At 44.3% G+C, this 12,821-nt stretch overlaps 1 protein-coding gene across 2 annotated transcripts in view; it reads left to right on the top strand.

The window, feature by feature from the left end:
• PI4KA (phosphatidylinositol 4-kinase alpha) overlaps positions 1-12,821 on the top strand; it is a 162,254-nt gene that overhangs the window by 134,916 nt on the left and 14,517 nt on the right. For both annotated transcript variants that reach the window (XM_088477833.1, XM_088477832.1), the window contains 6 exons: positions 6,725-6,918; positions 7,054-7,144; positions 7,292-7,459; positions 7,652-7,705; positions 8,344-8,464; positions 8,616-8,745. In XM_088477833.1, coding sequence (XP_088333959.1) covers positions 6,725-6,918; positions 7,054-7,144; positions 7,292-7,459; positions 7,652-7,705; positions 8,344-8,464; positions 8,616-8,745 — 758 coding nt within the window. The remainder of the gene's footprint in view (positions 1-6,724; positions 6,919-7,053; positions 7,145-7,291; positions 7,460-7,651; positions 7,706-8,343; positions 8,465-8,615; positions 8,746-12,821) is intronic.

Genomic DNA, 12,821 nt, shown 5'->3' with positions numbered 1-12,821 from the left:
TACGAGGACTTCCGGTTAGGATACAATCCGATAACGCCACGGCAGTGGCATACATAAATTGCCAAGGAGGACCCCGCAGTCGTCTGGCAATGAGAGAAGCCAGTCGCATCCTTCTGTGGGCAGAAAAACATGTAGAGGTCATTTCCGCAGTATTTATTCTTGGAGTCGACAACTGGGAAGCGGACTACCTCAGTCATCAGGATCTTCATCCCGGGGAGTGGTCCCTTCATCCCGAGGTCTTTCATCAACTTGTTTGCAGATGGGGGAAACCACAGATAGACCTGATGGCATCACGGATAAATCATCAACTACCCCTTTACTGCTCCAGGACCATGGATCCGGCAGCGGTGGGAGCAGATGCTTTACTGATCCCTTGGCCGTACAGCCTTGTGTACCTGTTCCCACCGTTTCCACTTCTCCCTCGGATTCTCAAGCGGATCAAACGAGAGTCGTCCACCGTCATCCTAGTGGCTCCGGATTGGCCTCGTCGGGTTTGGTACTCCGATCTATTATTCCTTCTGGCAGACGAACCTTGGCATCTTCCGCTACGATCGGACCTTCTACAACAGGGTCCATGTGTGTACCCGGATTTACGGCGGCTTCGTTTAATGGCGTGGCTATTGAGACCGCTATACTAAGAAGCCATGGTGTTCCTAGGTCGGTCATTCCTACCATGCTTAGAGCTAGAAAACCGGTAACATCAGCGCATTATCATCGCATTTGGAGGGCTTATATCTCCTGATGTGAGGGTCGTGGATCTTCCACTTCCTCTTTTCATTTACCACGTCTTCTTCTTTTTCTTCAAAAAGGCCTTGATGCGGGCCTACGCTTGGGATCGCTTAAAGTGCAGATTTCTGCTCTTTCTATTTTTTTCCAGCGTCGCCTAGCTCTGATTCCGGAGGTTCAGACCTTTTTTCAAGGGGTACTTAGAATTCAGCCCCCCTTTGTGCCACCCATGGCTCCTTGGGACCTGAATCTTGTTTTATCTTTTCTTCAGTCATCCACCTTTGAGCCCTTGCAGGATGTGGAATTGAAGTATTTGACTTGGAAGATGACCCTTTTATTGGCCCTGGCTTCGGCCAGACGAGTGTCTGAACTTGGAGCCTTGTCCTGCCGTTCTCCTTACTTGATTTTTCACGAAGATTGTGCGGAACTTCGTACCCGCCCTTCCTTTTTGCCCAAGGTGGTCTCGGAGTTTCATCTGAATCAGCCGATTGTAGTCCTAGCGTTGTCGGACTCTTCCGGGGATTCTCACTCCTTGGATGTGGTTCGGGCACTTCGCATTTATGTGTCCCGTACTGAGGGACTACGTAAATCAGAGGCTCTGTTCGTCCTTTATGATGCCAATCGGCGTGGCTGGCCTGCGTCTAAGCAGACTTTGGCCAGGTGGATTCGTCTGACTATTCGTCAGGCATATGTTGCTTCTGCTCGACCACCGTCTGTATCCATTTCTGCGCATTCTACGTGCTCTGTGGGTACTTCTTGGGCGGCACGTAGAGGTGTCTCAGCTTCACAGCTTTGTAGAGCAGCTACGTGGTCTTCGGTTCATACTTTTGTACTTTTCTACAGATTTGACACTTTTGCGGCTTCTGCTTCAAATTTTGGTTGCAGTGTCTTGCAGGGAGTTCAGCACTCTCCCCCCCAGGAGGGTAGCTTTGGGACGTCCCCACTGTCATGAAGCTCCAGTGTCCCCTAGTGGATGAAGGAGAAAACAGGATTTTGGTACTTACCGTTAAATCCATTTCTCCGATTCCACAGGGAACACTGGACGCCCACCCAGTGCTTCTTGCCTGTTATCAGTTACTTGTTCTGCTTCAGTTTGGTCTGTTTTTGTTGTGTGACTGTTTATCCCTGCAGCCTGCTGTGTTCTTGCAGTGTGTCAGTATGTTGGATTGTTTCTTTTCCTGTTCTCCTTCTCTGTCCCTTAGTCTGTTCTCTGTCTCCTCTCTGGCTCAGTTCTTTAAAACTGGGTCTGATGGGGCATAGAGGGGGAGGAGCCAGTCACACTTGTAGATTTTTAAAGTGCCAGGCTCAACTCAACCCACCGTCTATACCCCACTGTCATGAAACTCCAGTGTCCTCTGTGTAATCGGAGAAATGGATTTAACGGTAAGTACCAAAATCCTGTTTTTCTTTTTCGGGATCCATAAGGATCCACAGGGATAACATGGGGATGTCCCAAAGCAGTTCCCCTAGGGTGGGGGACGCTCCTGAGCAGAAAGGAGCCCCTCGCCAAAAGGAAGCATCCTGAGAGGCAAAATTATCAAAGTCATAAAACCTAAGAATGGTGTAGAAAGAAGACCACGTGGCTGCCTTGCACAATTGCTCAGCAGAGGCACCACTAGTAAATGCCCACGATGGCCCTACAAACCGAGTAGAATGTGCTGTCACCATGTTGGAACAGGGAGATCAGCCTGTGTGTATACCTGAGAGATAGTCATACGTAACCATCGAGCCAGGATCTGTTTGTTAGCTGGCCATCCTCTTTTGTGAAAACCATATAATATGAAAAGAGCATCTGTTTTTCTGATAAAGTTTGTACGCTCCACATAAATACGGAGAGCACGAACTACATTCAGGGAGGCTTCACCTACAGAAAGGTCTGGAGCCTGAAAAGCTGGAACAAGAATTCTTCATTCACATGAAAATGGGATACTACCTTAGGAAGGTAACCCTCCCTTTTACGAAGAACAGCTTTAAAATAAACATGGGGAGCGACAAGATAGTGCTGCCAAATCAGAGACTATTTGAGCAGAAGAAATAGCAAGAAGAAAAAGTGTCTTTGCTGTTAACCACTTCAAATCCACAGAGTCCAAAGGATCAAATGGGGAAGCTTGTAGTTCCTTAAGAACTAAAGACAAATCCCACGATGCTACTGGTGGAACAAAAGGAGGCTGAACTAGCAAAAAATTTCTAACAATTCTGGTAATGAAGCAATCTTCTTCTGGAACCAGACTGACAGTGCAGAAACTTGCTCTCTCAAAGTGACCAGGTGTAGACTTTTGTCTAATCCTGCCTGAAGAAAAGCCAATACCCTAGAAATCCTGAATATCTTAGGATCATACTTCTTATGGGAACACTATTTTCCAAAAGAATACCAAACTCTGTAATAGATGCGGGCAAAGGCAGGCTTCGGTCCCCTAATCATCATTTGAATTACAGAACTAGAAAAACCTTTTGCTCTTAGGATGGAAGATTCAAGAGCCATGCCGTCAAAGCCAGATGAGGTAAGTCCGGATGTCGACAGGGACCCTGCATTAGCAGATCCTGCCATAGCGGAAAAGAGTATGAACTGTCCATGGACAGATTCTTGATGTTGGTGAACCAATGACGTCTGGGCCAAGCCAGGCCACCAGTATTACCGTTCCGCCTTCCTGCTTGAATTTTGTGAGAACTCCTTGGGAGTGGAGAAATCGGAGGAAAGAGATACACCAACTTGAAATCCCATCTTACTGCGAGTGATTCCACGAATGCTGCTGATGGGTCTCTGGACCTGGACCCGTACTTGGGAACTTTGTGGTTGTGGCAAGATGCCATGAGATCTATCTCTGGTAGACCCCATATGTTTACCAGTAGCTAAAACCCTCCCGGATAGAGAGACCACTCTGGCGTGTATGTCCTGGTGACTTAGGCAGTCTGCTTCCCAATTGAGTACTCCCGGTTTGAATTTTGCCGAGGCTGCCATGCCTGTTTCCTCAATACAGGGAACCAGGTTATCTGCTCCTGGAGGTGGGTTCTCCCTGGCTTCTTACCATGAAGCCTACAGCATTGGGATTTGAGAAAGTTTCTTCTTATCTGGAATGGTTTTTAGAGGATCCTAAGCTGCCTCAGACGTGGAAGATCTCATTACTACTGTGTGGCAGTCTTTGGACTGCTTGGATGCGGATACCCAAGTGGAGGCAGTGGGTCCATTCAAGTGTCGCCGCAAGAGGATTTTTACTTTTTCCTTCGGATCTCGTCATGGAGGCCTGGAATGTGCCGCATAAGACGATTTCAGCTCCTCACAAGTTTGCGTCCTTTTAACTTTGTCAGATTATGTGACCACCAGACTGTAGGTGGATCTTTTTCGGATGGAATCTCTCAGTTCAATGATCCAAGACATGGAGGACAACAAGTTTTTGACCTCTCTAGAAGTCAGGATCTCGTATCTTTAAGTTCCTATTTAGGCAGGTCATCGCTTTCTTCTCCAGTAAACAGTCCGCTCAGCTCACTATGAATTCTGGCACCTACTTTTCGGTTTGCCCATGGCCCCGCGCGTTTTCACAAAAATCATTGCGGATATGGCAGCCTACTGCACAAGGAAGGTATAACAATCATCCCTTATTAAGACAATCTGCTCGTGACGGTCGATTTGACTTCCCAGTTACAGGTATATCTGGACCGCACAGTACAGGTACTTCAGAATCTACTGATACCTTGCCAGCACCTGCTGTTCCTGGTGGTAGTCTTCGACACCTCTCAACAGTGAGTTTACCTCCCAGAGTCCAAAGCCTGGACACTCCAGGCTTTGGTCTTGACTGTTCTGTTAGTGCCTCGTTCGTCAATCTTGCTCTGCATGAAACAGCTGGGCACAATGGTCTCTACCTTCGAGACCATTCAGTATGGTAGGTTCCACTCACAGGAATTCTGGGAATATTCTCTAGAATTGGATGAGGTGCAGAGAGTCATTTTCTTAGTTTCTAGTACTGTCCGCCAGCACTTATCAATTCTTGCATTGGTGGCTGGTATCCGATCATCTGCTACAGGGACGATCCTTGGTCTCCGAGGATTAGGTCATTTTGACCACGGTTGTGGATCTCCTCGGTTGGGGTGCCGTGATGTTACATCTGTGACTACAGGGTGTTTGGTTATTGTCGGAATCCGGCACTACCGATGAATTTGCTTGAGCTCTGAGCCATATTTCTAGCTTTCTTCGGGGCACAGTCTGTCCTGGCCGCACGGTCACTGTGGATTCTAACAATGCAGTGTACCTATATTATCAGGGAGGCACCAAGATCACGGGGTCATTGGCGGAGATGGCCCGCATTCTGTCCTCGATTGGCTTTAACGGCCTGGCTTTTGAGGCCAGGCTCTTGAAGGATAAGAGTTTTTCACCTTCGGTGGTCCCATTCTATGTTGAGTTCCCGGAAACCGGTTTCGATGCACAATTACCATAAGGTCTGGATTGAATATCTACATCTTGTGATGTGAAGAGCGCACAATTCATACTTTCGCTTTCCTCGTATTTTGGATTTCCTTCAGGGAGGTTTGGACGCTGGTTTACGGCTTCACTTCTTGAAAGTGCAAATGTCGGCTATGTATATATATATCCTGCACTGTCTCGCCCTTCCTCCAGAGATTTGAACCTTTTTTTACACCGTATGTTGCAAGTTCAACCACCATTTTAGCTGCCGGTGGCTCCATGGGATCTTAACCTGGTTCTCTTGTCTCTCAAGCAGGCTCCCTTTGAACCTTTCGTTTCAGTGGACCTTAAATTTGTTATTGGCAATTGATTTTGCTTCGTCTTGCAACCTGCCATTTCTCATATTCCATGACGATAGGGTAGTTCTCTGTGCGGTCCCCTCCGTACTATCTAACCAAAGGTTGTTTCGGCTTTCCATTTGAACCTGTAAATTGTTGTTCCGGTATTTCCTCCATCAGCAACTTTTCTTGGGACGATCTGGCACTGTTGGATGTCAAACGGACCCTGTGGGTCCACTCCGGCAAAACTTCTTCCATTCATCCTACAAACCCCCTGATTATTCTTTGTGACACTCAGAAACAAGGTTGGACGTGTACAACGCAGACCATTGCATGTTGGATCCGCTCCATCATCACTCAAGCCTATTCTGGTGCGGGACTACCGACACTGGACCAGGTATCTGCTCATTCTACACTGGGCGGTGGCGACCTCCTGGGTGGCGCAACATAACTGAACAGGTCTGCCGTGCAGCTACCTGGTCTTCTGTCCACATGTTCTCTAATTTTCACCATTTTCAAGTCTTGCCTCTGGCGATGCTCAGCCTGAGCGTTCCCTCCTCTGAAGGCGGCTGTTGAACATCCCATGCTCCAGTGTCCCCCCAGCCTTGATGAAGGAGAAAAGGGGATTTTTGGTTACTTACAGTTGAATCCTTATCTTTCAATAAGGCTGGGGGACACTGCGTTCCCTCTCTTACGCTCAGTCATGTGGTGGTTTGTTTTTTTGTTAATACAGTTTCACTGTGTTACTGTTTCTACCGGGCTCTTTTAAAGTTGTACTAGCATGCTGGGGTTGCAGTTGGGAGGAGATTGGGGTTTAAAGCTACATGTTTAGTTTAAGTGCCAGGTCCTGCAGTCCCAATCTACAACCCGTGGTCCAGTGTCCCCCAGCCTTGGTTCAGAGAAATGGATGCAACTGTTAGTAACCAAAAATCCCCTCCATAAAATCCATTTTTCATTTTGGAAACATTGAGCATGTCCTGCCTTTATAGAGACTGAATTCACTCCTATATGCTTTGTAGAAATGGATTTTGATGATTCCAAAATCCTATTTTTTTCAATATTGTTTTTTATTTGTGTTTGATTCCTAGTGCTTGGAGGCATGAGTGATGGAATGATTCAATGCAGCTTATACAGCATAGGCCTATACAGAGATCAGACACGTCTATCACGCTACCTAAACTAAAGCAATACATTAGGTTTGATTATATAATTTTTGTGATAAAATTGTTAGTTATCCAAACTATTACTTGTGTACTCCTTCTAGGCCACGGAGATTGACCGACTGACCACATGGTACAACCCTCTGTCTGCTCCTGAATTAGAGCTGGATCAGACAGGAGAGATTAGTGTTGCAAACTGGAGATCAAAGTACATCAGCCTGTCCGAGAAGCAATGGAAAGACAATGTGAACCTGGCTTGGAGCATTTCTCCTCACCTGGCAATTCAGTTGCCTACAAGGTAAAGTAATCAAAGAATCTCTCATGTAAAACAATTTACAATAAAGATTCACATTTTGAGACCACATTTTCATCTTCACTTTGTGGATTATTTTCTCATTGGTGGTGATTATCGGGGGTTAATATGTATTTACAGATTTAAGAACACTGAAGCCATTGGTGGAGAAGTGACCCGGCTAGTGAGACTGGATCCAGGTGCTGTCAGCGACGTACCAGAGGCAATCAAAGTAAGTATTCAGATGGTCATACTAGCCAATGTCTCCATGTTTTTTTTTTAAATATAAATATTGATGTAAATTGTTTCCTTGCTTGATATAAATTACATTTTCTACCTTCTATTGAGTTTGTGTACAAATGGTATTTTCCTCCTCTAGTATCTGGTGACGTGGCATACGATCGATGCAGATGCTCCTGAGCTCAGTCATATTCTGTGCTGGGCACCAACTGACCCACCCACTGGGCTATCTTACTTCTCCAGCATGTACCCTCCACATCCACTAACTGCCCAGTATGGAGTCAAAGTCCTACGATCATTCCCTCCGGTAATTACTCAAACATGCTGTATTTGTTACCAAATTCATTCTTTGCACTGACTTGCTGCTTGTCTACATAGCAATTGCTTCACTTTCTGGTGTTTCTCCTATTTCTTCACCTACACACTGTGATGTCTTGTCTGTACATTTTTCATTTTTATGGCCTCTTAATGTGCCCAATTGTGTTGTTTGATCTTCCAGGATGCTATTCTGTTTTACATTCCACAAATTGTACAAGCCTTGAGATATGACAAGGTGAGTCCCTTCTGTGTCATGTACCACCTGACCTATTGTTAATTATCAGAATGTAGGATAATGCTGACATGTTTATGCTGCAATTCATAGAACATTGCCATCTCAGGAAGGTGGTGCACTTACTTGGAATTGATAATAACGAATGCGTAAATGAAGTATCTCTCAAACATGACATTAACCATAGCTATCTATGCTGATGATTCCATAGCAGTCACATGGCTTACTTTGGCTGTAGCCAACATCTTTTTGTCCTGTTTACGTTACTGTTTTATAATAAGCTTTGCATTGAACACGCTCCTTTCAATAGAATATGTAGGTACTTACAGTTCATTAAAAAGCAGTAAGTAATTAAATTCTTAAGGCGGGTATCCACTACCCGACAGTGAAAAGACTGAATGATAACGATATCGTTATCGTTCAGTCGTTCACTATACTGCAGGGTTCCCACACTGAACGATATATCGTTCAGTGCAGGCATAATCAATCATCTGCAAACATGCTGAACCTTAGCGGTTAGCTCCTATCTAGTAATACGTATTATTGAAGTTTGTTTGAAGAGGATAGTTTCTTTCCTTACATCATGCTGTTAGCTGATATTTGCTTTGTGGATCTGATGGAGAAGTCTTTTGTGCACTCAGATGGGGTATGTCCGGGAATACATCCTGTGGGCAGCTGCCAAGTCTCAGCTTCTGGCTCATCAGTTTATCTGGAACATGAAGACCAACATTTTTCTAGATGAAGAAGGGCATCAGAAGGATCGTAAGTAATGTTAATTCTTCTGTCTTTTCATGTGGTTGTTATATTGCATTGTTTCTGCAAAGCTCGTACCAGCCATAACGTAACATTGGCTTATAAAGCACTCAAGTGGTTGCTCTTTGCTTTGTTTTATTTGTGTGTTATCATCTTCCAGCTGATATTGGTGATTTGTTGGAGCAGCTTATGGAGGAGATCACAGGATCGCTATCAGGGCCTGCCAAAGACTTTTACCAACGTGAATTTGACTTCTTCAATAAAATAACCAATGTGTCTGCCATCATTAAGTAAGTCTATTGTATCTTTGTAGGCAGGTTATCCTTGCGGAAGCAGGAAAGTTATGGAGTCGCATAGAAAGTGAGAATGACCAGAGTCAATAAAACTAACCTGTTACCATATGGTTCCGGGTCTTTTGGTGTTGCAGAGCTCTCCGGTGCGTTCTTTCTTTTTAAGAATGTTCCAAATAGTTGATTTGACCACACATAATGTTTCTGCTATCTCTCTGATGGGTTTGTTTTGATTTTTCAGCCTAATGATGGCTTGCTTCACTGATAGTGACAACTCTTTGGATCTCATATTGAGAGTCGACAGCAACTGATTCCAAATGCAAACGTCACACCTAGAATCAACTCCAGACCTTTTACCTGCTTAATTGATAATGAAATAAGGAGGGAATAGCCCACACCTGTCCATGAAATAGCTTTTGAGTTGATAGTCCCATTACTTTTGGCTCCTTAAAAAGTGGGAGGCACATATTAAAACTGTTGTAATTCCTACACCGTTCACCCGATTTTGGATGTAAATTACCCTCAAAGGGGTTTTTCTTCACCAGGGAAATAACTCTTTTGTCATCCACCACAGTTGTTTTCCGTGGTCTTCCGGTCTTTTGGTGTTGCTGAGCTCTCCGGTGCGTTCTTTCTTTTTAAGAATGTTCCAAACAGTTGATTTGGCCACACCTAATGTTTTTGCTATCTCTCTGATGGGTTTGTTTTGATTTTTTCACTGATATTGACAGCTCTTTGGATCTCATATAGAGAGTCGACAGCAACTAATTCCAAATGCAAATGTCACACCTAGAATCAACTCCAGACCTTTTACCTGCTTAATTGATAATGAAATAATGAGGGAATAGCCCACACCTGTCCATGAAATAGCTTTTGAGTTGATAGTCCCATTACTTTTGGCCCCTTAAAAAGTGGGAGGCACATATAGAAACCGTTGTAATTCCTACACCGTTCACCTGATTTGGATGTAATTACCCTCAAATTAAATCTGAAAGTCTGCAGTTAAATCACATCCTGTTTGTTTCATTTCAAAGCCATTGTGGTGGTGAATAGAGGCCAAAATATGAAAATTCTGTCAATGTCCCAATATTTATGCACCTGACTGTATGTGTAGAGGGTGCTGACTGTGCAGCAGCCACATCCTAAAATTTTAATTAGTTTGTGGGCTGTTTCCTCTCACTCTGCATCCCACAATGCAGGCTGCGTTCAATTTATTTTTGTATCATGTAGCAAGCATCATGGAACCTGGGCTATATCGGTTTTGTATGTTTTTATTTTTCCTATAATGATCTCTCCTTACTAGCAGCTGCAGAGCTCATGGCTGAAGTCTGCTGAAAGGGGACGGGTTTGAAGGACATATCTGCAACCGTCTACTGTGCCCTCCCCACTGTGGGTGACAGTGGAGCTCAAGTCACCCAGCACTGTTCACAGGTGTCATGACCACTGCTCCTGGAGCCCCATCTCTCTCACTGTAATTGAAATTGGCCTTAGCATGATTTTCCCCCTGAATACTGCTCTGCAGAACATTCAGTGGCTGAAGGATGGAACTGTTTTCAAAAATTGTCCCTCCTGTGGCCAGATTTGGCAGCCATAGTGATTCTGACCTGGCCTTTTAATAATAGGGAGAAGCTGGCTACTGCTAGATTCTCTGTGGAAGCTTACAGGAGTGCGCCAATTTCCATACCATACTACTCCACTGCAGCGGACGTTGCTTGTGGATGCAACTTCTCGCCTTTTGGTCTCTATCAAATCCACATTTGGAGATTCACCGAACACTCATCAGTCCCTGCTTTGGTGGCTCAGCAGACGCAACCTGGGCCAGAATGGTAACTGTCCTTCTTGGAGTGGACCATAGTGACCATAGAAGCCACTCAAAAGGGTTGGAGTGCAGTGATGCTGGGCCAATGTCTGCAAGGGTTTTATTACCAGGTCTTCGTTAGACAACTTTCTGTAGTTAAGGGCTTTTTTGTGGCCCAACCTTTGTGAACGCCAATAGAAAATATCTGTAGCTGCTCAGAAAAAAATGGTCAGTCATAATTGCAGTATTCATCCCAGTAGTAGAAAACTGGGAAGCTGATTTCCCAAACAGTCATGAGATTCATCCTGGGGAATGGTATCTTCATTCAAATTGTGGAATGTAGTGTATACAAGAGGTGGATTTGATGACCTTTCGTTGAACCACATGGTACCACTCTAATAGGACTCACACCAAGGATCTGCAAGCAGTACTTTTGGATGCAATGATAGTCCTGTGGAATTACCACTTACTTTACATGTTTCCAACTATTCCCATGCTAGCTCACATACTAAAAAAAGGCCAAAGTATAGAAGGTTTTGGTCAACCTAGTGGCCCCAGATTGGCCTAAATGGTCGTGGTATGTTGATCATCCTTAGCATGGTGACAAAACCACAACAACTGCTTAACATTCCAGATCTCCTCAGTCAGGGTCAGTTTTTCCTTATCGACTTGGCTCCACTGGCTTTGACGGCATGGCTCTGGAGGACAAGATTCTTTGACCTAAGAAGTTTTTGGTTCAGGTCATTCAGAAGTTAATCAAGGTCAGGAAATCTGTATCTTCCAAGAACTTCTATCATGTTTGGCAGATATATATCTCCTAATGTGAAAGAAAAAGAGTTCACAAAAACCTTGTTTAAGTTGCTCTTCTGTTGTCATTTTTGCATGTGGCTTGGACAGTGGTTTGAATCTAGTTTTTGTAAATTTCAGCTGGTTCGGCTTGTGTTCCTGAAGTTTAAATTTCTCTTCAGGGAGTGCTCCATATCTAAACTCTGTCAACCAGGTTATACCATGGGATCTCAGTTTGGTCCTTTCTGCATTACAGAAATGCTTGTCGCTGGATTTGATGGATCTGAATTCCTTCACTAGGTTTTCTAGGTTTTCTTCTTGCTGTCAATGTCTTCTGCCAGTTGAGGGGTCTCAGTTAGCAGCCCTATCTTTTACATCCGAATTTCTTTTTTTTTTTGCTAGGACAGGGCGGTTCTGCATACCAGGCCTTCATTTCAACAACAGTTATTTTCAGGTTTCATCTGGACCAAGATATTGTGATCCTTGTTCTGGGCAGGGATCTTGCCTCAGGCAGAGCTATTCTCTTAGTCTTCTTAATAACATTATACATGGAGACATAAAAAACGTAGAATTTGATGGCAGATAAGAACCACTTGGCCCATCCAGTCTGCCCTTTTTTTAATCTTTTGGTAACCTCAATCCTATTTGATCCTTAGTCCTTTGTAAGGATATTCTTGTGCCTATCCCAAGCATGTTTAAATTGATCTACTGTCTTAGCCTCTACCACCTCTGATGGGAGGTTGTTCCATTTACCTACTACTTTTTCCATGAAGTAATCATAGATGTGAGGATCTATGGGTATATCTGCTTCTTTCCGGAAGACTGACCTCCTTTATGACGCACACGAATGAGGGTGGCTTCATGTATTCCTGACCACCTGTGATCTAACCAGATTTTTGAGCGCTTCTTGGGCAGCACAACACAGTAACGGAGTGGAGCAGTTGTGCAAGGCAGGCAGGCCATCTAGTCCCCCATTCATACATGACATTAGTTCTACAAATGTAATGTTCTACTAACTAGAGATGCCAGTCCTGGGCATAAAGTTTTGCGCGTAGCCATAGCTGTGCGTAGCCATAGCTGTGCGTGTACCCTCCCTTAGAGGCAACTTTGTAACTTCACTGTGATAGAATGCTAGTGAATTTTGGTACTCGCCATCAAATCCATATTTCTTAATCCATCTGGGGGACATTGTATTCCTACCTTTTCTGTGTTGCACGCTGTTTTCATTGTAGTTCATTGTTTCTACTCATTGAGTGTGTAATTTATTGTCTCCTATGGGCTTGTTAAAGTTTAAACTTAAGCAGCCTTCATTGTGAGATATAGAGTTGGAGGAGGCAACCCACAAAGCACTTTAAATTTGACGATGTGCCTGCAACACAAACCACATGCTCTGCACCTCATTGTATTCCAGTGTCCCCCAGAGAAATAAGAGAAATGGATTTAACAGTGAGTACCAAATATCCTCTTATTTAGGTCCCTATCACTCATAGCTACC

Source organism: Taudactylus pleione, unplaced genomic scaffold (assembly GCF_031769625.1).
Source record: "Taudactylus pleione unplaced genomic scaffold, aTauple2 ptg000205l, whole genome shotgun sequence".
Lineage (NCBI taxonomy): Eukaryota > Metazoa > Chordata > Amphibia > Anura > Myobatrachidae > Taudactylus > Taudactylus pleione.
The sequence above is the reverse complement of the archived record's forward strand: the minus strand, read 5'-3'. Positions and strand labels throughout refer to the sequence as shown.